General features: G+C 39.9%; 1 protein-coding gene across 1 annotated transcript in view; it reads right to left on the reverse strand.

Annotated features, from left to right (window-relative positions):
• Positions 1-17,552, reverse strand: part of ANAPC4 (anaphase promoting complex subunit 4) — a 41,118-nt gene extending 23,566 nt beyond the window's left edge. The window contains exons 1-19 of the mRNA XM_063457843.1: positions 17,459-17,552; positions 16,130-16,298; positions 15,734-15,839; positions 15,345-15,477; positions 14,838-14,912; positions 11,845-11,871; positions 11,720-11,764; positions 7,510-7,594; positions 7,102-7,206; positions 6,934-7,017; positions 6,218-6,304; positions 5,039-5,103; positions 4,516-4,558; positions 4,351-4,427; positions 3,707-3,807; positions 3,272-3,323; positions 1,245-1,300; positions 424-470; positions 237-293 (exon numbers count right to left, since the gene is read on the reverse strand). Of these exons, the coding sequence (XP_063313913.1) occupies positions 237-293; positions 424-470; positions 1,245-1,300; positions 3,272-3,323; positions 3,707-3,807; positions 4,351-4,427; positions 4,516-4,558; positions 5,039-5,103; positions 6,218-6,304; positions 6,934-7,017; positions 7,102-7,206; positions 7,510-7,594; positions 11,720-11,764; positions 11,845-11,871; positions 14,838-14,912; positions 15,345-15,477; positions 15,734-15,839; positions 16,130-16,237 (1,353 nt within the window). The 5' untranslated portion in view covers positions 16,238-16,298; positions 17,459-17,552. The remainder of the gene's footprint in view (positions 1-236; positions 294-423; positions 471-1,244; positions 1,301-3,271; positions 3,324-3,706; positions 3,808-4,350; positions 4,428-4,515; positions 4,559-5,038; positions 5,104-6,217; positions 6,305-6,933; positions 7,018-7,101; positions 7,207-7,509; positions 7,595-11,719; positions 11,765-11,844; positions 11,872-14,837; positions 14,913-15,344; positions 15,478-15,733; positions 15,840-16,129; positions 16,299-17,458) is intronic.
• Between the last annotated feature and the right edge of the window lie 8,670 nt (positions 17,553-26,222).

Genomic DNA, 26,222 nt, shown 5'->3' on the forward strand with positions numbered 1-26,222 from the left:
AGTACCTCTGTATATTGTATTTTTTTATTTTTCATTCTTTAAAACTGCTGTATAAGATTTTATACGGTTTTCATTATTGTTTTACCCTTATAAAAAAAAAAACAAAAAAAAACTTGATATCACAAATAACTTGGCAAATGTGTAACATAGGCATAGGCAAAAAAGGTATTTAAAAAAGATTAAAGTCAATTGAAAATAACATAAAAGTTCAATATACTTAAAGTAGTAAAACCTACCTCATTAAAGTGCTCCGTTAAAAAATCGGCCACAAAAGTAATGTCTTTCTGAGTCATCTAAACAAAAGACGCAAAGAAAAGTGAAATTATTTCATATAGTTCACTAAGAATTAAAATTGATGTTTTGGAGTGACGTTTAAAAAAAACATAAATTAGAGAAGTGAGTTCTTAAAATGGGTTAACCTACCTTGTTTAGTTCAGGAAGCACGTGATCCTCTGACATACGTAACATAGCTTAAAAAAAAAAATTAAAAAAAAATTATAGGTTATGGAGTTGAAAAATATGAATAAAAATACACTAGCTGAAAAAAAATTATAATATTTAACACATTTGTGATAAAATGCATGCAGCCTCAGACATTTTCTAGCGATTGTCTTTTCAAGCAAGTAGACGTGCTACAAAACAATGCAAAACTATTTATTTTTTAATACCAGTTCTTATATGTTCACTGTGCCACTGAACTCCAAACGCACATTAACAGGACTTAAAATTTAAATTCCTAAGATGCTAGCCAAGCTTTAAAAGTTACTTGCCGCTGCAAGCCTGGAGAGTCCGTGGCATATTTACCAGGGCTACATTTTCCATGGCCAAGTGGAAATTCTGAGCCATGCCCGTTAATTAACAAAAAAATTTTTAAAAATAAAATAACATGTTGCCTCAAGAGCAGATACAAGACATGTGGCGTACAATATCAACTCTTGCTCACTAATGCTACACAAGACTCGTACTTTTCCTTTCAGGCATTGCCTGAATATTGCTCAACAATTAAAATCAGCCCTTCTGATGTTGTGATTCGCCTTCTGAGACTATCTTATTAGTCAAATGAGATGTACAAGTTCAAAAAGCAAACAGAAAATAATTCACAATTATAGAATGCTACTTCTATACTGGCCTGTAATTACAATGCTAATTAAAATAGAGGAGGAGAGTATTTTGTATATCATATAACTAGATTTTATATATCGTTGATTTTATACTCCTAATTGCGGAGAGACAGCTTTACATACCGACATAGAGCCATCGGAAGAAAGCCTTAAAGTTTTTCATTCCACTGTCTATAACTCTAAACAAAAAGAAAAACATAACAAAAAGTGAAAAAATGATGTAAGAAATGTTTATATGAAGTGCACACATTACACAGTGACACCTGGTCAGTGATCTAATGTTGAACTTACATAATATACAGAATGTGTACATGATATATGCTTATTTTAATTCATACAAGGTACACACCATAACACACACCTCTGTGCATAAAAAGTAAAGTATAAAATGAAGACACATCTACATCACACATACATAGAAGGTTGCCTGGGCATCTTGAGAAATATAGTTAAAATGCCTGTGGCTTGTTATCACTGGGTTAAAGGGACACTCCAGACCTCTAAAGCACTTTTGTGTGCTGAAAAGCTTTATGTGTACAAAGTGTGTCCTATTTATTTATTTCTTTTGAAAATCGAGCAGACTTCGATAGAAATTGACACGGTTCTAAATTAACCTGGTTACACCCCCCTGGCTTTTCAAACAGACAACAGGTAATGTTACTTCCTGGTTTGGTTGACTTATTTGTACTAAACTCAAGAGGCAGTAATTGCCCAGAGCACCTGCCTTGCAAATACTTCTCACTGAGCTGCATTGGGAAGTCTGTCATTGGACAGCCACAGAAAGTCTGGGAGGAGTTAGAAGAGGAGGGCTTAGAAAAGCAGCAAAAAAAGAGCACTACAGTTTTTGCAAGCGGTGTTTAGATATGCACCAATAAAAAAAATACATTATTAAATGCATGCAAGTTGTTTTTTTATTTTTTTTGTATTTGGGCAGTGGAGTGTCCCTTTAAGATTTAGGAATAAAGGGGAAACATGAAAGGAAAAAAATAATTATATGAAAAAAATTAAACTAAATGAAAAAATGATCGATGGAGAGATAGAGTAAATGCATCTAATAGAACAGGCCCTAGATTTCTTATTAAAAGGGACTCTGTCACACCCCCAAAAATGTTTTCATAAATATAACATTTATAAAAAAAAGGGTCATGAAGATTGTACTAGAATTCCAACTGAGCCAAAGTTATCATAAGACAACACATGGACTACGTTTTCCTATGATAAAAGTTTTGCCTGAATTTTTTTTAACAAAAGGCCTATTTAGCAGAATTAAGTTGTCACTTCCACCAGCTGTCAGTATCAACAACTGATTGAAGATAGTGGGGACAAGTATAACTCTCCTGCACTGCACCCCTGTGCTACTGCACACCAAGCGGTGATGTCACCATCGATGATCTTCAAAGTCTTCAGTGTGGTTTAATTTGGCACCATAACAACTACAGAATATTGCAGTGGTTATATTACTATTAAGTTGTAACTGCATTATCTTAAATGAACACTACCCAAGCACCAAAACCATTACAGCTCCCGTTAGTGGTTATTATGTCAGAAAAGCCCTAGTGCTACCTACTGGTAAGATTAATCCATTTTCATTTGGTTTAATAACTTAACTGGGTCATTGCGCACCTGTTCCTATGATTTTCCAATAGAGACATCTGGTTTCTTTGTAGCAGACAAATGTGAGTGCCCAATGGAAACCAGGAAATATTTCAAACTGTATAAAAAATGGTTTGACATCTTACTGTCGTATGGCACCAGGGGTTTTATAGTGATTGGATTGTTCCTTTAATCTGTGGAGCTCAGATTCCACCCCCTTCCCTCTTGCATCACATTGAAGCTTTGCTAAAACACACACCCACACAGAGCACTGTTCACACCTTAGACTGTTGTGCACTGAACAGGACAAAGTACAGTATTAGGCGTGTGGGCACACAGCAATCTGCTGTTAGGTGAAGAAGGGAGACTTGCAAGGCTGAGCAGACAGGGCAAGAACACTCACTACATACAAGTACCTGGAATGTTGAGTATTCGTAACACTAAAAGCAGTGCAACAGGGCACATGCTTATCAATAAACATCTCAATATCATGATTTTCACAGAATACATTGTTTTTTAAACTCTACCAGATGTATAGCCAACACAAACATGCTTACTGGAGAAGCTCATTTGCTTTCAAAATGAAGGATCCAACAGCTGTTATGGCACCTGGAAAAAAAGGGAGTTTACACAGACACAAATCAGCAGACAAACAAAACATACACACAAAAGATCACAAGGTCTGAGAATTTCCAAACAAGATTTATAAGACAAGAGCTTCAGTCTACCAAAGTACTTTACACAATAGTAAAATATCTATATATATATATATATATATATATATATATATATATATATCTTTGTTTAATCTGTTTGCAGACAACTAATCTATTATTTGTACAATATAATAACTAACCAAAAGTTTGCTACTAACATGTGTTTATTATTTATTTTTTTTGGCTTGCATATTTCCTAAACTGATATTTATAGACATACGCATACATAAAAAAACACAACACCGAAACAGATCATTACAATTCTGTTGAACAAACCTTCAATTGCTTTGGCATCAAGTCCAAGGGGCTCATACTTCTGTCTCCATAAAGCCATACCTTTCAGTTCACTTAGATGGTACAGCAAAGCTTCAGCTCCACTATGTATGAAGAAAAGCAGTCTGTCAGCACTATATTAATAATATGACGTGCAGTGTAAGAAGATACGAATTTAACAGGGTCAAGAGAAGTATACCTATTACAGATGGCTAGTAATGAATAGGCAATGAAAGCTATTAGCCAATATTAGTGGGAGGCAGAATGAACAATGGCCAGCACTGTGCCCCTGGCATGTTGACCGAGCATTGTTGGACACAGCTTGGGAGGTTTTTGTTCCCCTCTCTTAGTAATTTAATAGTTTTAATTACATCTACTTAAATATATTGTAGGTAGCCAACACGGTCTAGCTGTTACTAACTCATCACCTTCATCAACTATCGCTTTATATTGACCAGGTTATTTACTAAAATGAGACTTGTTGGGGTTACTCAAATATTAGACCAGATCTAAAAATAAAAAAAAGATTTTCAATTCAACAAGGTTCAGTGTTTAGTAAATTTCAAAACTACTTTGCCTTACATAAGAACATATCCCCAACTCTAGTTTAGAATACAAATCATCCAACAGGCACACTGTGAATTTACCTTTGCAAGTGACATATAACTAGTCTCTGTATAGTGGAATATGATGACTCAACAGATTGTCCAAGTTTCTTCAATCCCTAACAATTTAAAACATTCTGTTAATATATAAAGCATTGGCCTCCACCCACAAAGCACACAGGACAGTAACTTGGGATCACCACTTACTTTAACAGTTAGCTGGGTCATCAATAAAGCTTGGAGCTCAGGACTAAAATATAATAAAATAAAAAAAACAAATGAATTAAATACTTAAAATAATAATATTTCCTTCAGAATCCATAAGAGGATGTTATTGCATCTCGCTAAGAAGGAGGTATATCAGTACTGCTGCATCAGCAAATGCTTTACAAAATATATTATTTTATTCCAACACCATAGCAGCGGCCAATAAAAAGTCATCAACAGATCACGATAATCAGAAGTTTTTAAAAACATATGTAAAGTAGTATTTTTCTCCTAATGTAAAGTTACAGTCAAACCTAGCTAGGGAACACAAAGATGAAAGTTTTTCAGACCATCAAACTGAAAGACTTCTAGCTTGGGTATGTGGTTCACATACATCACCTAAATTTCTAACAATATCAACAGAATAAAGATCGACAATGGTTACATTTAAATATACTATTTAACTGGTTCTCTTATGCCAACTAGTTTAAACGCAATCATGTTACTGGAATATAAAAAGTACCTTGCTTTACCCCACAAGAGTAGCTGCATGAATTCATCTTGTACTGAAGTGGTAGTATTTTTTTCCTAAAACAAGGAAGTAATCAATTTAGATCTGCAATCATTCAAATATAGATGCCAAAAATAAAAGGTATCAAACTGTGTTTTAATAATTCAGCAACTCTACTGGAAATGTATCCAAACAACAGCTGGAAGGGCAGGACAAGGCACCCTTGTACGAGACTGTGTACATGATCATTAATAAAATATAATCTAACAACAAATCTGCTATGTTACTTATCATAGTTACATAGTAATCTAGGGTGAAAAAAAAAATCAAAAACTCAAGTCAATCAGGTTCAACCTTTAAAGTTGCTCTAACTTCAAATTTTCAGAATCTATTCTTTTCTGGTCTAGATCGCTATAAGATTACTTTGTTTTATGTTTTTCATACGCTTGACAATCTTGACAGAGGGTGGTGCTTAAGGCATTCCTCTGATAGTGGCGCTTGCCTTAAAAAGCTAGGCATAAAAACAAAAATTGTCCGTCTCCCAAACAGCCACTAGAGGGCGCTTCTCGCAATATAATGGAGTTCAACTCAGTGAAATGGCGCAGGACAGCCTCACGCTGTTTATGAGTAAGCCAGGTGTCTTGCAAAACCCCATGGGAAAGCATTACGTCAATACTTTCCTATGGGGAAAGCCTAACGCGCACGCCGACATCAGTTGAAGAGATCCAGTGCCGAAAATCAGATAAGAGTTTAAATATTTTATTGCATTCTTTATGTAGTAAAACAGATGACAATGCAACAGTAATACTTGGTCATTAGACAAAAGTCTTCTGACAATTAGACAAATTTAAATAGCTGTATAGCGCAAGAAGAAAATGCTGAAAATTGGCAAAATATTGCAAAAACATTATAATATTTACATACAGTACCAGAGCTTACATGGATAATTTCACGAAAACATACTGCACACCCAAATTTGATAAATAGCAATATTCTGTAGAGTCGCTTTAAGCTTTGAATCTGCTACCTAAAGTTTTAAATGAACGATCTTTTTCTTCATTATAGTAGCTGTGAATATATTTTTAATTTAGCAATGTTCAACAATGTTTATCTTTGCTGCTTTTCAAAATACAAAAACGGGTTCAACTACAATCCTAATAAAATAAGCCAGTAAATTGAAATGATTCATACTTGCACAAATTTTGTCAGCCGTGAATCCATTTGCAGAAGGATTTCTTCCCAAGCTTCACACATACACGTGAGGGCTAATTTCAAGTACTGGGAACAGGAAGAGTGGTTATGAGCAATTGCACATTTTTTTTTGGGGGGGGGGGAGTGGGGGTAACAGGTTTAAGTAGAATATGTCTAGATGCATTTAGCATTCAAGTTACATAACAATAAGGGTATGCTGTTCGTTGCTAAAACTATCTTTCCAAAATCTGATACACTGGGCTTTTAAAGGAACTTCCCAAACAATTAGATTGTGCTTTATTCCACAGAGTCACCTGGCTTCTTATGCTGGAAAATATACGATACAGAGGATGCACCCAAGTTACGTTGCCAAACACCATAAAATGCTTTGAGAATGGTTTCAGGTCTCTCCTGGCACCATAAGCACTACAGCGGGCTGTAGTGATTATGTTTTTTGGAGGATTCCTTTAAGTCATATAGAACAAGAGAAATAGTGAGAGAGAGACAAACAAGCACATGCTCACTCTCTCTGCTTCTACTAGGTTAGTAACAAAGGCTAAAAATCGTTCAAACTTCCATTGATGCCATCAGGTGGAAGATCTGCACAGGGTTACCAGAGCAAGATGAAAGATACCGCACGGGTGCAAAGCTCCACTACATAACCAACTTTTCACATTAAATATCAGCTTGTATTGCTGTAAATAAATAGTAATTACTTGAAGAAGGGTAGAAATGTGGGTAAACTTCCTGGCCATCCGGGTAACTTCAGGTAAGTAGTCAGACAACAAACTGGTATCTAACTGAGAAAAGAAAAAAACAAAGCACAAATCAAACTGCAAGCTTAGCATGACTTCAGGTCCTTCGACCACTAAATTGAATCTCACCTGAAAGTAAGTAATCTCAGGGGTGGCGTTCGTTGACAGCTCGGTAATAACAGACATGGATTTTAGATCACTAGATAAACATAACCCTTGACAGGCTCCAAAGACCTGGGAAATAAAAGACAATGTTCAGGTTACACCAAAACAAAACCTCAGACCGCATAAAATTCACTGAAATCCACGGTTTATCAGAATGGTGTCAATTGGAGGCACATATAAGACCCATCTCCACAGCAATCCTATAATTCTCAAGCTCATGGGCAATTCTTCCCATGGTGCAGTGTGCATATGAGCATAAGTGATTTGTGCATAAAAAAAAATTAGAGCGGGGAAGGTGGACAGTTATGTGTGTTGTGAATAAGCCCCATTTTTAAGGGGAATTGATTGCCCTAAAAAGGAAAAGCACTTTACCTCTGTGATGGTTGCAATCTTGTACATTCCATATGCATAGATTTCAATCTGCCCGGAGTCTCCTCCAAGGACTAAAGCATTGAGCCTTAATAAACAAAAGACAAGCATATAAGTGTCACTATGTCTACTGAGGAATCCCAATTTATATTTAAACTGGTTATAGAAGAAGCCTTACAATCTGTCTTATACAGCAGACTATGCATGCCATGATCGCATTTTTTGGTATTAACTTTACCGATGCATAGTACTAGAAATACGACAAGCACACATACAAATTATTTCCCTCACATCTGATGGAACTTATAAAGGCCTCGCCAGCACTCTCTGTCCACTGCCCTGGATTCTTTCATTTCAGACCAGATTACAGAGGCTCAGCTTGTGGCAATTCATTGTGAGGAATGTCAATCTACTAGCACATAATAATATCACGGCAAACTGTAAAATAATGCTTGAAACACTTTACATGCCAACACTGGGCTCATCTGTCGCAATCATTTACCAACCACTCTATAATCATTAAAATGGCTGTTGCTCACATTAGTTATTACCGGCTATCTCCATGCCATAAAACATAACAACTGGTAATTTACGGATTTCTAGCACTTGAGAACAGGAATAGAATTTGAGTAGAGCAGCCCAGAGCAGCTAACCTTTACCAGCACAGTCCCCACTGGACCCCAGGAAAGCCACTCTTCTCACTGCTAGATATACACAGAGCTGCAGAAGAAACCTTCACCTTATACAAATACTAACAGCACAAATACACATACAGTACACACACCACCAAAGACACAATGTGACATATCATCCACAGCCAGAATTACACAAGCAGCCCTCATTCATATATCATACACAATACCACAAACTACTCGTGACCATATACAATATAACAGCCCACGTACGCACAAATACATTGCTACAAAGCACATGCAGTACCCATAAATAACAAGCAGAATATGGTGAGAGGGGGAGACATAGGTTTTAATCTCAATAGGAAAAAAATGGAATGGATTTTTCATCTTGACAGCCTAGCCCCAAACGGATTAAATGTGGAATTTGACATCATCATGTCAAAGTTGCAAAATGGGGCTATTGCGTTTTAAATTTTTGTGTAAAATTGAATTTTAGTCCTATTCTCTAAAACACACACACACACACACACACACACACACTCTCTCTCTCTCTCTCTCTCTCTCTCTCTATTATTGCCAGAACGGCATGTTCCCCCTTTAGGAAGTTCCTCAAAGAGATTAAGATTCCTTTTTTTTTTACCTTCTATTATCTCCCACTCTCTAATCTCTCTTATAGAATTAATCCCCTCTCTTATTTTTAGGTCCATTCACAATATTTTATTAACTATTATGCCTGTACAAAACAAATGTTTCTATATTTGTTTTAAAATTGTATTTTTTGTGTAATAATTGTCTCCTACCTTTTACTTTTTTTTATAGGAGTGATTAATTTCCCTTTTTAACTTTAGGTCCAAGCATAATACCCATTTGAAATTATGCCTTTGACAAACACTTATTTTTACAGGTATTGTATATTAAAAACTGCTTTTAAAATGGTATCTTTTGGACTGTGTAATAAGGCATTGAGTTGAGGGCAGAATCGATGGATTTTCCCTCAAAGAAGATGGCATCCGGAATTGCGGCTGACTGATGCACGTCATCACGCGACGACGTCAGACGCTATTGCGTGATGCCGAGCGTCAGCAAAAGACTAATAGGAAATGACACAAAACTACACTACGATCCCAGAAGAGCAAAAAAAATGTGCGAAAATTAAAAGAAAAGCTGCGCATATCATCTTATAAAACCGGAAATGCACAAACAAAAGTTATGCACTTTAAGAAAGACCTGGTTAGGTTTAAACGCTTTAGTGCTGCTGTTTTTAATACACATATATTTTTTAACCTTTTTTTAATCCCACTTATATGAATTTTTACTTTTAAAAGGTACTTTTTTTGGTGGAGTGGGAGTCCGCAAACTTTGAGTGGGCGGTCTTCCCATGCCACTTTATTTTTCGTTTATACCAAAGGCTTATACCATATTTATGGATACTTAATTCGTTTAGAGGTTCTCGTTTATGGAGGAGGGACCCCCCCCACATATGTGTGAGGAGTTATCCTGACTTCATTTAGTAGTTTCTGTTCAAATTTACTTTGGGTGATGCTCTTGAGTTCCTCTGTAACCGATTAGGAGGCCTGACTATTGTAGCCCTGTTGCCTCATCTTGTGTGGCTTTTTTTTTTAACCTTGTTTTGAATATCTTTTCCCCAATAAATTGTTATACTTTGACCTTGGATGTACCGAATTTATTTGGCTGATCAATGAAAAGGAGAACCTGTGTTGGGAGCAGAGATCCAGAGGTTGATTACCTGTAAAGAGTTCTACAATCTGAGTTTGACCAATTTGGTCTTATCCATAATCATTTGTAACTGTACAAACTACACTATGGTCTATGTTTTATGTCTCTGTTACAGACCAAGTGAAAATATCTATTACTTAAAATGATTTAAAGTTTTAGTATCTGTTGTGTTGTGCTCTCACCTATTTTATGATTTGTTCTAATGTTTCAATGTGTTAATTTAGAGTGACTTAACACTGGTGACAGTAGCTACACCTATTACAATTATAGCACTTTATTCCTACACTTTACTTACATATTTTTAGAATATGGCAATATACACACACCTCAATTAAAAAAATTACGACCGGCACGCCAAGGGATTTCAAGATCTTGTTTTGTCACAGTACTAGTAAAAGGTTGCCTACCTCTGTGCAAAATCGTAAAAAATTCATGTATCTAATCTAGGTCTCAAGAGGGAAAAGACAAATGAGAGACAGCAAACTCTCAATATATACTAAATCAATAAAATATATGTATGTACATTTAACCACTGAAGCCAAATAGAAGTATGGTATATGTAGTAATCAAGAAATACTTGTGAAGTTTGGCAAGCCGGGTGTATGCAAACAGTAAGGACAACGTTTATGATCACAGGTGAAGTGCACACCTGATGGAATGGTTACAGCATGGGTCCTCAAACTCCGGCCCCCCAAATGTTGCTGAACTACAACTCCCATGATTCTTTGAATTACATTGATAGCCAGAGAATCATGGGAATTGTAGTTCAGCAACATCTGGGGGGCCGGAGTTTAAGGACCCATGGGTTACAGCAGTCAATTGGAAAATGCATCTTCCTGTCCAATCTTCAAAATGGTAAATGCTAAGTGGGGGTCAGTATCTATGGAAACAGGAACAAGTTCCATGCAGATTTTAAAAGGTAGTGAACCATTGAAGCCTCTTTGTATTTCGTTAGCTGCAATCATTTACTAGCTGCTAGTACTAATATTATTTAACAGCTGCATTTGAACAACAAGCATAGAAATAAGCTAGTAGTACAATATCACAATAAACCTTAACAATTTAAGGATCACATGACAGTCTATGCCATCATGCAGTGCAGAGTTTTAATGCCAAGTGACGGCACAGACAGTCATGCGGGAAAAGGTTCCAGCAGAGGTAAAATCACTGCTGGTACAAAGGGCCTGCAAGTATCTTTTGATACCTTGGGATCCCTTCTGTCAGGTGATGAGTTATGAGCAGCTGCTCATATCCCCTGTAAATGTTTTTAAATGCTGTGTAAGTGCAATTGCGCTACCGTGAGAAATGTAAAAATAATAATGTCCCCTTCCAGTCCCCCCATATTAAAAGGGAGATCTCCAGGGTGTTTTTCAGACCCTGGGGAGGTCTCCCTGCTAGCCCACTGCAGAAGGATCAGTGCTAGGTTCTGCCAGCTGCCCAGCACCAATCAATGTGTGCTGCAGCACGAGAGTGAGCTGTCTCATGTCAAAGCATGCAAAATGTTACAAGTTTTTTGCTTCAAAACCGTAATCTACTCCTTGCAATATTTGCTTAATAACTTTTAAACTTTTATTGAAACTCTAGTCACATTGGGAATTTTAACAATCAGGACTAAATAGTGATTCTAGTTTGAGCTTGTTTTCATTATTTGCACTTGGTGTGTGGTTATTAAAATTTTAAACTGAGAAATAAAAATGTTGATCCCCCCCTTTGTAAAAATATTTTATTCCTATTTAATCTTATGTTATGCATACATAGTAGGGTATCAAAAGAAAGCCCTATTTGCTTCTTTTAAAAAAAAAAAACTATATATCTTTGAAGATTAACAAAACATTATTTACCTAACGTCACCTAGGAGCTTCAGGATTTCATCTGATTTCTCTTCACTGAAATAGAAAAAGTTTTGCTGCAGTGAGATATTTCAATACCATGTACAGGGACAATGTATATTTACAAAATAGCTTACCTGAAGATTTTTGCTGTTGCATTGTAACTGGAATAACACACATGGAAAGGAAAGTTACATAAAGTCGATAAAACACAACTACAACTATACATGGAATCGTTTTAGGTGAGAGTTGCTATTATTATATTGCATAGATTTAAACTACACTTACAGGTCCAGTTATCTGTAGCACTAAACAAGGGAGTTAGGTAAGCAGTAACAAAGCTAATATGGGGTTATATGTGTGAAGGCGATTTAAAATAAATAAATAAAAATCGATTGAATTTACTCTTGTTACATGTTAGTTGAGTTAGCTGCTCAAACACTAGAGGTATATCCGTTAAAAAATATAACTTTTTTAATAGTCAAATGCTTAGTGAAAACTAATCAAGGTATAGCTTACAAACAACTTGTGGAAAAAAAAACACCCCACCAATATGAGACTAAAACGCTAGACGCAAAATAATGTATGTGCAAGGAAATCCAGGCCAACGTGAGGCGTGTAACATACGCCGAAACCAGGTGGAAATAATGAAAGATTGATTCCAAGGGGTATATTTACAATACGGATGAATAATGAGTAATGAAAGACTGATTCCGAGGGGTACGTTAACAATACTGACAATCTACAGGGCAATAATACGGACTAAAGAAGCTGATTTGGTGAAACACGTTTCAGAGAGAGAGAAGAGACACGGTTACTTACTACTCAATACAAAAAGAAAGCGGCTTGATCCTCCTTTTCCTAGAGAGCACCACAACTATGGAACGACCTCCCGCACACTTTAAAATCCTCATCAAGCCTAAAGTCCTTTAAGAGATCCCTCTCTACATATCTCAAAACAGAATGCACCTGTCATGGTTGATCATATATTTCAAACCTGTTCTATGTTACATTTTCTATATATTGTGTATTAATATGTTTTTTGTATTTTATTGTACCCTACTGTAAGAATGCAATGATTTGTGGACCCAGGACATACTTGAAAATGAGAGAAATCTCAACGTATCCTTCCTGGTAAAATATTTTATAAATCAATATTTATTGCTTTATATTCTGTTTTAAAATACTTGCTTTTACACAATTGTCCCTTATAATAAAATTTGCAACTAGAATCTTATTGAGGACATCTCTTATACATAACCATCAAAGGGTAGCGTCGCCCTAAGAGAGACGCTTGCTTATATTGCGAAGCCTGCATGAAAAGGCTCCAGTACATGTGAGTGTAACCAAGTGGTTACCTTCTCATATTTATTTTCTTGGTTATACCACAATATGTTTTCTATTTCTTGCATATACTGCCACCATATAAGGAAGAGGATTTTTATTGGAGTAAAGGAGTCCCCTATATGCAAGTTAGAGCCAAAACATTGGCTCTATCTATGCAAGATAGCATTGCTGTGGGTGCTATAAAAGGGTTTTCTTGCTTTAGATTGCTTTCATTATGTGTTTTGTTTTATCTAATTTTTTAGGTATTACAAATATTTAAAAAAGATTGATCCTGTATCCAAGCAGTGGCGTACTAAGGGGGAGGGGGGGGGGGGGGGGCAGTCCGCCCCAGGTGCCACCAGGGTGGGGGGGTGCCATGACCCTGGTCTGGGGGCTGTGTGAGCTGTACGCCCGCACAGTGCCCCATGGTAGTTAGGGTGCCGGGCGGCCAGAACAGCTCACACACGCAGAGAGCAGCTGAACTGGCCGCACGGAGGTAAAGTGGGGGCGGAGCTAATTAAACCAAACCAGCAGCGGGGGCAGAGCTTACTGCGGCACTTACCCGCTGCTGTTACTGCTGCACATGGAGGTGCAGCAAGATGGAATCCCTGCCTATCCACCTAACAGGCTCCAGGGAAGGACTTCAGGGAATCCACTCCTCCTCCAGCCCACTGTCTGTAAGTAAGAGTGTGTGTCTGACAGAGTGTCTGGGTGTAAAACGGTCTGCCTGTAACTTTGTGTTTGTGTGTGTGTGTGTGTGTGTGTATGTAACTGTCTTCCTGTAACTGTGTGTATGTGTGTGTGACTGTATGTCTGCCTGTAACTGTGTGTAACTCTCTGCCTGTGACTGTATGTGTGAGTGACTGTATATGTGACTGTCTGGCTAGGACTGTGTGCGTGACTGTCTGGCTAGGACTGTGTGCGTGACTGTCTGGCTAGGACTGTGTGCGTGACTGTCTGGCTAGGACTGTGTGCGTGACTGTCTGGCTAGGACTGTGTGCGTGACTGTCTGGCTAGGACTGTGTGCGTGACTGTCTGGCTAGGACTGTGTGCGTGACTGTCTGGCTAGGACTGTGTGCGTGACTGTCTGGCTAGGACTGTGTGCGTGACTGTCTGGCTAGGACTGTGTGCGTGACTGTCTGGCTAGGACTGTGTGCGTGACTGTCTGGCTAGGACTGTGTGCGTGACTGTCTGGCTAGGACTGTGTGCGTGACTGTCTGGCTAGGACTGTGTGCGTGACTGTCTGGCTAGGACTGTGTGCGTGACTGTCTGGCTAGGACTGTGTGCGTGACTGTCTGGCTAGGACTGTGTGCGTGACTGTCTGGCTAGGACTGTGTGCGTGACTGTCTGGCTAGGACTGTGTGCGTGACTGTCTGGCTAGGACTGTGTGCGTGACTGTCTGGCTAGGACTGTGTGCGTGACTGTCTGGCTAGGACTGTGTGCGTGACTGTCTGGCTAGGACTGTGTGCGTGACTGTCTGGCTAGGACTGTGTGCGTGACTGTCTGGCTAGGACTGTGTGCGTGACTGTCTGGCTAGGACTGTGTGTGACTACCTGTAACTGACTGTGTGTGTAACTGTCTGCCTATAACTTTGTGCATTTTATTAGATTGCACTTTAATTGCGAAAGTAAGATATTTTGCACATACACTATTTTACATCTAGCACTTTATGGTCTCAAATTGGTAATTTTTTTCCCCCACAAGTTTATAGTAAGTTATACCTTTATCACCAAGTGCTTCACTATTAATGTAATAGTGGAGTAATTGTATACATATATAAGACAAAAAAAAAAATGGGACTCACTTTTTAGGCAGTGGAGGCAGATTTGGCAGCAGAATGTTCACTTCACCCTCAGCATTATAAAAAGATGTCAAAATACTTAAAACCAGAAAGAGGAATAAAACAATTGCAAGTAAGTCTTCATGTCCATTAAATGCAAATTCTGCAACAGAGTTGATGCCAAGCTCCCCCCCCCCTCATTTCTATGGATATTTGTATCACATATGAATTGGGTATGAATAACTACTTCAACACTATATATATATATATATATATATATATATATATATATATATATATATATATATATATATATATATATATATATATAAACATTAAAAATAAATTAAATATAACAAATTCCTATTCCACATGGAAAAAAATATATATACTCAAAAGAAGTAATGTAAACTAACCTAACAGTCTCAATAAACTGAAGTACTTTTTATTTCACATCAGAGTGATATTAAACACTGAAGAAAATAAATACCGTAACTGGGTTTGGAACAAAATGATGATATGTAGACTTGCCTGTTCTCCTCTGTCACCTCCATCCAATGCATGCAGGATACTGGTGTTTCCACAGAAAAACAATGTAGGCTCTCTGGCTTTTCCACATCACATAATACAACCCGCTTGGTATCAGCAAGCCCAAAAGCCAAAACTGACAAAAAGTAAAGTCAATAAAAGGGGATACATGTAAATGTCAGCTGAAACAGTAAATTTGCCTCCACCAACATACAGTGCTTATGCTACACCTAGTGATTCTCGTTAGTGATATGCAATTAAGGATTTGTTTTCTATATTCAGACAGTTTTAGAAAGAGTGAAAAAAAAAATGTATCTGAAGAATATTAATATTGCACAAAAAGATGCATCAGTACAGGTGATTTTATATTTTCTTTAAAGAATAAATTTTACTTTTGCCATCTGGTCTCCATGCGAGTGATGTCACTTCTTTTCCGGTATTTTCACTTGGAGGCAAACTCCACACTCTCTGAATATTTGCGAGCCGATGAAGCAAGACCTACAGGCAGAAGAAACACCACCACTGAAATGTGAAGAACAACTGTATTTAACCCCTTAAGGACCAAACTTCTGGAATAAAAGGGAATCATGACATGTCACACGACATGTGTCCTTAAGGGGTTAAAAGCAAGCACATTTCCTGGTTTTGAACCTAATGTACATGTAAAGAAGCCTTCCCTTTATAATAATTCAAGATCAGCATTTGAAGAAGGCAAGGGGAAACGAAAATCAAGTAAAGGAGTGTGAAGGTCATTTAACTACAAGCATGTTAATCAATGCATATTTTACCTCTCCAGCTTTGTTTACTAATGCAATAAGATCTCTTTTTGGTGACCAGGACATAAAGATGATCTCCTGGGGCAGCTGCTTCTCTCCAACTTGACGAAACGGTGGCATTGTGCAATTCTTACATTAATGTCAATGTACAGAAAGTGAAACCAATGTTCACTACTGCAGCCTGTAAACAACAGAAAGACAAAATAGTAAAAAAAAGAAAAGAAAATACAAAAAGCACATCCTCCAACTAAACAATTTAATTAATCTCTTAATGTATTGATAGTAAATTGTGTTACAAAGAGCACCATGGCACTGAGTCAAACAGCTGACAAGGAATGAGTAAAGTATGTTATATTGCAGACTATGTTTTGGGGGTAGTGGCACAATTGGTTTTCTTTTAAATTGACAAGTAAATTATTTAACATTTTTACGGTCAGTATATAAACGTGTCAGGAATTTAACGTGTAATAATAAAAACATTGTATACAGATTCATAAAAAAATAAAATAAAATAAAAAACACAGAACACAAATTTCTATGAAAACTGCTTTTAGAAACCTCATGAAATATAAACACAGTGACTGTAATATGGTTGTACATTTCGTAACACCAGTCAATAGGGATGCGATAATTGTGTTTTTACCCTACACCCTGAACAAATCTCCTGCTAGTTTTCATGCAAATGGTAAATGTAATGTTAAGTACTGTTTCACTGTAGTATGACCGCATAATAATTAGTACACACAGAATATAGAGTCGTTGCAAAACAGCCAACATTAGGCAATATTTGGTTATTTGCTAGACCCTCTAACTTAAGTACATTGTATTTTAGAGTATATATTTAGCTAGATGCGTGTGTGTAGTTTATTATTTGGTATAATAATGAATTTACTACTTCACTCTGCACCAGTTTAATAACATTAAGATGAGAATATAAAAAGCCCCCATGGCAATAGGGGAAGAGAGAACATGGTAACATCATACATAATCCTGGATTTACATGTTACAGCATCTTGTATGTGCACCTTACAACATGTGTACATGAGCATGTTACATCATATTACATTATATTAAAAGCAGAGAGAATATTTATTTACAGTAAATATTAAATGATCAGTGAATGACCATAGAGTATGATATAACACAGAATGATTTATTAATTAATATACATTCTAGAACACAGAATGATTAATTAATATACATTCTAGAACACAGAATGATTAATTAATATACATTCTAGAACACAGAATGATTAATTAATATACATTCAAGAACACAGAATGGTGAATTAATTAATTCATACACACTATATAACACCGAGTACCATTATAATCCGGGTACCTGGTGTCTGACAGCTAATGGAGAGACCGAGCCCGGGGCTGGAGATCACATCCAGCACATCTGCAGGAACAGGCAGCAGCAGCCAGGCGCCATCTTACTGACGTCAAATCCCGGCGCCAAAGCTCAGCCAATCAGACGGCGAGAACTGGATAGAGCGGAAGCTTATCCGGTCACCATGGCAACAGACGCTCAGGCAGTGTGGCCTGCGAGAACACCGGGCTGTATAATAATAATAATAATAATAATAATATAGAGGGTAACAGAGCGCAGTGTTCATGTCTTTGAACTTTAATATGCGTGTTGAGCCTTCAGGGAACCCTGGAGAATTGCGAAGTGTAGGTTTGAAAAAAAGAAGATTGTGAATTGGAACATTGTCTTTGAATAAAGGCTTTATGTGCAAAAAAAAAAAAAAGGATAAAAAAACATTAAATTTAATCATCCAATTAAAGGACCACTCTAGGCACCCAGACCACTTCAGCTTAATGAAGTGGTTTGGGTGCCAGGTCCCTCTAGGATTAACCCTTTTTATTATAAACGCTATGTTTATAATAGGGTTAATCCAGACTCCAAATCCTCTAGTGGCTGTCTCATTGACAGCTGCTAGAGGCGCTTGCGTGATTCTCACTGTGAAAATCACAGTGAGAGCACGCAAGCGTCCATAGGAAAGCATTGTAAATGCTTTCCTATGAGACCGGCTGAATGCGCGCGCAGCTCTTGCCGCGCATGCGCATTCAGCCGAAAGGGAGGATCGGAGGTGGAGAGGAGGAGGAGAGCTCCCCGCCCGGCGCTGGAGAAAGAGGTAAGTTTAACCCCTTCCTCTCTATCCAGCCAGGCGGGAGGGGGACCCTGAGGGTGGGGGCACCCTCAGGGCACTATAGTGCCAGGAAAACATGATTTTCCTGGCACTATAGTGGTCCTTTAGTGAACTAATTAATAAACTAATGTAGAGGGGGCCAAAAGGTAAACCCCCGTCTGTTGTACAGCTCCCACGATGCTGTGCCGGCTGGGGACCCACCATTTGTCCGTGCTTGCAGGCATAGGCGTGCGCAGCCTTTTGCATTAGGGTGTGCACCCTAAAGCACAAACACACGCCGCATGTATATATATATATATATACACACATACTGCTGTTTGTGTGTGTGTGTGTGTGTGAGGGTGTTCGTAGTGTGCTATGTGGGTGAGGGTGCTGGTAGTGTGCTATGTGGGTGAAGGTGCGGTTTGTGTGTGAGGGTGCTATTTGTGTGCTGTGTGTGAGGGTGCTGGTAGTGTGCTGTGTGTGAGGGTGTTTGTGCATGTGTGTTAGGGTCCTGTTAGTGTGCTGTGTGTGTGTGATATGTGAGTGTGAGGGTGCTGTTTGTGTCGTGTATTTGTGAGGGCGCTGTTAGTGTGCTGTGTGTGAGTGTGCTGTTTGTGTGAGGGTGCTGTATGTGTTTGTGAGGGTGCTGTTAGTGTGCTGTGTGTGAGGGTGTTGTGTGTTTGTAAGGGTGCTGTGTGTGTGTGTGTGTGTGTGTGTGTTTGTGAGGGAGCTCTTAGTGTGCTGTGTGTGTGAAAATGCTCTGTGTGTGAGGGTGCTGTATGTGTGCTGTGTGTGTGGGTGATGTGTGTGTGGGTGCTGTTTGTGTGCTGTGTGTGTGAGGGTGCTGTTTGTGTTTGTGAGGGTGCTGTTAGTGTGCTGTGTGTGAGGGTGTTGTGTGTTTGTAAGGGTGCTGTGTGTGTGTGTGTGTTTGTGAGGGTGCTCTTAGTGTGCTGTGTGTGTGTGTGAAGATGCTCTGTGTGTGAGGGTGCTGTGTGGGTGCTGTATGTGTGTGTGTGCTGTATGTTTGGAGGGATTGTGAAGGTGGGGGCAGATTAGTAAATAACCCCCCTCCCTTCTTACCTTATGTAGGGAGGGGGGATCCTTGCTGTCCAAGGGAGAGTGAACTCTAGCCTGCGGGGCTGGAGTTCACTCTCGCGAGATCTGAGCATTGCCGCGGCAACGCTCAGATCTCGCGAGAGGAACCTGGCGGAGCTTCTGTCTAGAGCTCCCCGGGTCCTCTCCTTCCTCCCTCCATGCTGCTGTGGCTGGTGAGGTACATCATTGATCTCCCCGCCGGCCCATGGAGGCTAAGAGCAGAGCCGGCACTCAGATAGCGCCAGCTCTGCATGAGCCGACAGGGGAGATCTGGAGATCTCCCCTGCTGGCAGGGGTCAAGTCCTGGTGAATAATGTGTGGGATCTCTCCCAAGATTCCCACCCCCAAAAATATATATATAAAAATACAAAATGATGTGGCTGCACTCACGGAAAGTACTTTAACATTTAACTTTTATTCCATTCCATAAAATCGATCAACGTTTCAGTCCAGCATGTGGACTTTCATCAGGATCATATGTACAATGCAAAACTTATCATTTATATACGAATGCAATAATTACAATAAAGTGTTTAACTCACCCCAGGTGCTGTGCTTGTGGACACCGGCGTCCTTCCCGGCGGAGTGCGCATGTGCCGCGGTCTCTCCGCCCATTAGTGTGACGTGATCATGCGCACTCCGCCGGGAAGGACGCCGGTGTCCACAAGCACAGCACCTGGGGTGAGTTAAACACTTTATTGTAATTATTGCATTCGTATATAAATGATAAGTTTTGCATTGTACATATGATCCTGATGAAAGTCCACATGCTGGACTGAAACGTTGATCGATTTTATGGAATGGAATAAAAGTTAAATTTTAAAGTACTTTCCGTGAGTGCAGCCACATCATTTTGTATTTTTGGATATCTGGCCCTGGTATTGCACCCGGTTTTTTGAAACATAGGCAGCTCGAGTGCAAGGTACTGTACATATTTTTTTATATATATATATATACGCGTACACACATACACTCACACACACATATATTCACAGACACATACACACACTTACATACACTCACACACACATACATTCACAGACACATACATTAACAGACACACACACATACACTCACAGACACACACACACATACATTCACAGACACACACACATACATTCACAGACACACACACTTCCAGACACACATTCACACATACACTCACAGACACACACATATACATTCACAGACAGACACACACACACACACTCACAGACACACACACATTCACAAATTATTATTTTTTTAATAAAAAAAAATAAAATTGTCCACCCAGCCTCCTTACCTGGAGTGCTGGCGTGGACTTGTCCCTGGGGTCCAGTGGGGCGGGCGCCTCTCTCCATATCAGCCGCAGCGAGGGAGCTGTGTGCTGTGAGCTGTGTGCTCTCTGCTCCCTCTCGCCGCGCGGGCTGTCTACAGTAGCTGGGAGCCGGAATATGACGTCATGTTAACATGGAATGAGTTTCATGTGGCAGGTTTACAATGACATTGCTCGGGTTATCACCCTCGACTTAATATCAAGCTGTCATTAGCACCATGTTCAACTTCCCTACCCCCACTTTTTTTTTCTTTCCATGTTTTTACACGTTTGTATTTTTCAATATTGTTATTACTAAGGGGTGCCCTCTCTTGTGGGGCAGGGTTCAAGGTTGGGTGTTATAGGGGGGGTGTAAAAGTGGGAGCATTTATTTATGACACAATTAGCAGTGTTCATGTAATAGGGATCTTCCACACTATGTAACATTGTGCTTGCATTTTCTAGTCCCCCTTCTTATTATTTACCCCAAGGAACCAATATTTCTTGTAAAAACTTGTAAAAGTGATTTAAAAACATATACAACTTTATGTTTAAAAAATAAATATATTTAAAGGACCACTCTAGGCACCCAGACCACTTCAGCTTAATGAAGTGGTCTGGGTGCCAGGTCCTTCTAGGGTTAACCGATTTTTTCATAAACATAGCAGTTTCAGAGAAACTGCTATGTTTGTGAATGGGTTAAGCCTTCCCCTATTTCCTCTAGTGGCTGTCTCATTGACAGCCGCTAGAGGCGCTTGCGTGATTCTCACTGTGAAAATCACAGTGAGAGCACGCAAGCGTCCATAGGAAAGCATTATGAATGCTTTCCTATGTGACCGGCTGAATGCGCACGCAGCTCTTGCCGCGCGTGCGCATTCAGCCGACGGGGAGGAGAAGAGGAGGATCGGAGGAGGAGAGCTCTCCGCCCACCGCTGGAAAAAGGTAAGTTTTTACCCCTTTCCCCTTTCCAGAGCCGGGCGGGAGGGGGACCCTGAGGGTGGGCGCACCCTCAGGGCACTCTAGTGCCAGGAAAACGAGTATGTTTTCCTGGCACTAGAGTGGTCCTTTAATTCTTTTTTACTTTATTGTATTTGATAGTTTAGATTTATCCTCTCCCCCTTTTAAAAAAAAAAAAAAAAAAAAGTTTTTAAACTAACCTTTAATCCAGCGCCCAGAGAGACTCCACCAGGCAGTCTCCCACTTCTTATAAGATCAGCTTGACGTTTGATCTCGGTCCAATCCAATGTTTCTTGTATGAAGCATTGGGGACCTATAAAACACGTGTGTCAGTTGCAGCATTCTGCTAATCAGATGCTTCTAATAGACCATGATAGCTGGCAGGTGTACATTTTGTAATTAATAGTATATATTTCAAAATTAAATAGTCTTATGCATTATGATTGCTAAGTGTAGCCATCTAGATTTAAGCTTTGCTTTATTGGCACCCACAACCACAATCATAGAAGTGTGAAAGCAAGTGTTCCAATCATAGAGAACAAAATAGAAATAAAGTTTTAAAAAATGTTTTCTTTATAAGTAGTAACAGCATGTTTAGTCCCAATCTTTTTATTTAGAGAAAGGAGGTACTGTGGGTGGTGGGAGAAGGAAGGGTGGGGGGTACGAACAGCTGCTGATTGGCTCTTCTGCTTCTTGGCACTTCACACCAGGCACAGCACATTGCATTTCTTACTCCCTACAAAAGGTGAGCTACAAGAAGAAGAAGAAGGAAGGATAATTAATTAAATTGAGACTCTGTAATGGTAACAGGGGTTGACTGGTCCTCGATCCAGACTTGTCCTACTTCCTTTTTCTCCCTTACCATGGACCACTGAACTAAGCAATGTCTGTGGATGTGCGCTAGGTTGGGGACATTTGGCCTCTTCGTTATGCATTAATAGGCCCCACCTGATGCAAATGGGTGGGGACTGGGAGAGAAAAATAGGTGTCCCCCATGTCTAGTGAATGCACAGCAATGTCTTCCAAGTCAGTAGTTTTTAACATTAAAGCGGCACTGTCGTCACCCCCCCTCCCTCCCATTCCCCCCTGCAAAATGAGTATGCAAACTCCACAGGAAGTGACAAACCTGCTTTGAATAGATATGCCCAATTGGGCACAAGAAAGGTTACAAACCTCCCTCACTATAACTTGCCAGCATTGCTGATAGATTTTTAATTATTTGCCTGGACAAATAATTTGGATTGTTAAAAACTAGGCACTGATTAGAAGCATCCAGGCCCAGATTTTAACAATCCAGATCTGAATTTCAGCCATCAGGATGTTGTTAAATAGTGTGAACAATGTCACAATATAACAGTCCAAATTGCCCCGTATGCTCCGGATTTTGCTGTCTGAATAACCTCATATGCAGCCAGATGGTTGTGCCCCATTTGGTACAGAGCTATTTGGACTCAAGTGAATAATCCTGTCAATGTCCCTGCGGATGATTGTGGTTCCATTACATTACAGTGTTCAACCAATAGATGGCGCTGTGCCACACAATGTCACTGTGGATGGTTGTGCTTCTGTCACACACTCAAAAGTACCTACATAGCTTTAGCTTAAAGGACCACTCTAGGCACCCAGACCACTTCAGCTTAATGAAGTGGTCTGGGTGCCAGGTCCTTCTAGGGTTAACCCATTTTTTCAGAAACATAGCAGTTTCAGAGAAACTGCTATGTTTGTGAATGGGTTAAGCCTTCCCCTATTTCCTCTAGTGGCTGTCTCACTGACAGCCGCTAGAGGTGCTTGCGTGATTCTCACTGTGAAAATCACAGTGAGAGCACGCAAGCGTCCATAGGAAAGCATTATGAATGCTTTCCTATGTGACCGGCTGAATGCGCGCGCAGCTCTTGCCGCGCGTGCGCATTCAGCCGACGGGGAGGAGAAGAGGAGGATCGGAGGAGGAGAGCTCTCCGCCCACCGCTGGAAAAAGGTAAGTTTTACCCCTTTCCAGAGCCGGGCAGGGGGGGGGTCCCTGAGGGTGGGGGCACCCTCAGGGCACTCTAGTGCCAGGAAAACGAGTATGTTTTCCTGGCACTAGAGTGGTCCTTTAATGATGTATGTTTGGTGTATAGATCATGTCTCATTGTTCAATTCTCCCTCATTAAGAAGTTAAATCACTTCGTTTATGCAGGCCTTGCCACACCTCCCCTGGCTGTGACTCACACAGCTGCCCTACACATTTCCTGAAAAAGATTATACATTTGTTAACTTTCCCTATTGCGCAGTGTGTTTAATTGTAGATTATGCTAACTTTAGTTTACTAATAATCTAAAATTTAATAATGACAGGGGGTGAATATTTTTCTAATCTTTCTGTACTCAACTCCTGTAGCAGCAAAATATTACTCAGCAACGAGCACACCAATCCAAAAGAAGACGCAGAGATATAATGAACTGCAACCTGAAACACCTCCTCTTTCTTAGATGTGAGTAAATAACATAAACAGTCCAGATAAACATAACATCCAAGTCATGTCCTAAACTAGACAAACATAAAACTGGAGAAAAATATAGAACGAGGACCGAAGGACAGGACAAACAAAGACAACCAAGAAACTAACAAATAAGGGGATCCTTACCAAAAGAGACATCTAAAATCGGCACAAAATCTGCTTATATCGCAGAAAGCATAGCATTAATGGAAAGATAAGAATGCCCATCAGAGAAAAGTTGAGATAGAAAATTTTATAAGGATTGTGTAGGATCTGTAAAGGGATAAAGATTCCTTTTCACACACCAGAGATTCCAGGTATTCCATGCAGATCGGCAACATTTTCTGGTTCCCATGGCTCAAGAATCGCGTACAAGATCCTTAATTAGCCATTTGCTATATTCCATCGACGTCCCACGAACCCCGGAACACGTCCAAGCCACCAGTTGAAGATAAGTGATCATCTGTCACAAACTTACCTTTATCCGGCGTCCGCGCCGCTCCTCTCCTCCTGCCACACGGGCAGAACGCATTGCGTGGCTGCATTGCCTCAGGCCTGAATGTCCCGCAAACGTCTCCCTCTGCTGGTTCGCAAAACGAACTTCAACCCCTAAAAATAAAAGAAATAGCCATGATGTCATTATCTTAAAGGGACCACTTCATCTAGGCGACCCAATGCTGTTTGGGCTCGCAGAGATGACGTGAACCAATGGGAACTCTTTTGACCCTATTTAAGGCTTGTTTTAGCCTCCATTCTTTGCCCTATCGTGGTTTCTGTTTGGATCTTCGTTTAGTGCTAGTGGTAATTCCCTTGTGATTTCCTGTGTTTGACCACGGCTTCGTATTTGACTTCTGATTTCTGGTATTCTGACCCCAGCTTCGTATTTGACTTCTGATTTCTGGTATCCTGACCACAGCTTTGTATTTGACTCATGATTTCTTGTATCCTAACCCCGGCTTTGTCTTGACTCTGAGTATTTCTGTTATTCCTGTCCTTGATTTATCTTGACCCTGTTTCTTGTTGTAAAGGATTTTTTTCAGGATCAATGAAATGTACGCATTTGGAAGCCTCAAAACACATGCTGTAGCATCGATCTCCAAGCAAAGTAACTGAATTGAGTGGGTTGGAGAAAGGGCATGTTTGACCTCGTTCACAGCAACGATTTTAGAAAGATTCTGACAATGCAGTCTTGATGCTTCCATGCATAAAAATAAGGATATAGTTGACATAAATAAAGCAGCTAATACAACAGGGTCATAAATAAGCCATCTTTGGCTTGAGGAGCATGGGGAAACACCAAGGAACTGAGCTGAGTCCAAATCAAAGTAAATTGCCAAGAAAACTCTTTCCCTAGAAAACAGAGAAACTAATGACTGTCAGGATGCACTGGGACTGGCAGATAATGTGTCCTTGAGGTCTAGACATGTGCACCAATTGCCAGGTTGTAAAAGGTGTCTTAAAAGATGGAAACAATCTCCCTGGGTTGAGAATTGAAGCCTAACACCTTCTGTCTCGAAATAGCAATACACTACAAAAACATTGATATGGCAAAGATTGATGACTGGATAAAAATTCTTCTTCTTCATTAAAAAAATTGTTGCTGAAGAAACTATTGTCATCTAGATGGCCTCTTTTCTGTAGAGGTTGTCAATTTTTGAGTCAATCTGATATGGTTGGGTAAGAGAGGTGTAACTCCACCTCTGTTAGTGTTATTAGGCAGTGGGACAGTTAATTCTGTGCATATTGTGTGTCTGTCATCAGTACACATAGCATGCTGGTGACAGATAGTCATAGGCGTGCGCACGGGGTGTGCCGGGTGTGCCTGGGCACACCCTAATCCCCGTGGCACGCCTATGGATTGAGTCCTGCAGGAACGGAGTTCCTCCACTTTTTTTGAGCAGGAACGCCGTTCCTGCAGGCACTCAGCGCCCCAAATGCCCCCCTTCCTCCCCCTGTCATGGAGGGGAGGGGGGGCAAGAGGTGATGGACCCCAACACCCCCCCGGTCGGGCGGCTCTCTCCATATCAGCCGCGGCGAGGGAGCTGTGTGCTCTCTGCTTCCTCTCGCCGCTCGCTGATGCCGGAGCCGGAATATGACGTCATATTCCGGCTCCCAGCTACAGCAGACAGCCCGCGCGGCGAGA

This window comes from Pelobates fuscus, chromosome 6, assembly GCF_036172605.1.
Source record: "Pelobates fuscus isolate aPelFus1 chromosome 6, aPelFus1.pri, whole genome shotgun sequence".
NCBI classification, from domain to species: Eukaryota; Metazoa; Chordata; class Amphibia; order Anura; family Pelobatidae; genus Pelobates; species Pelobates fuscus.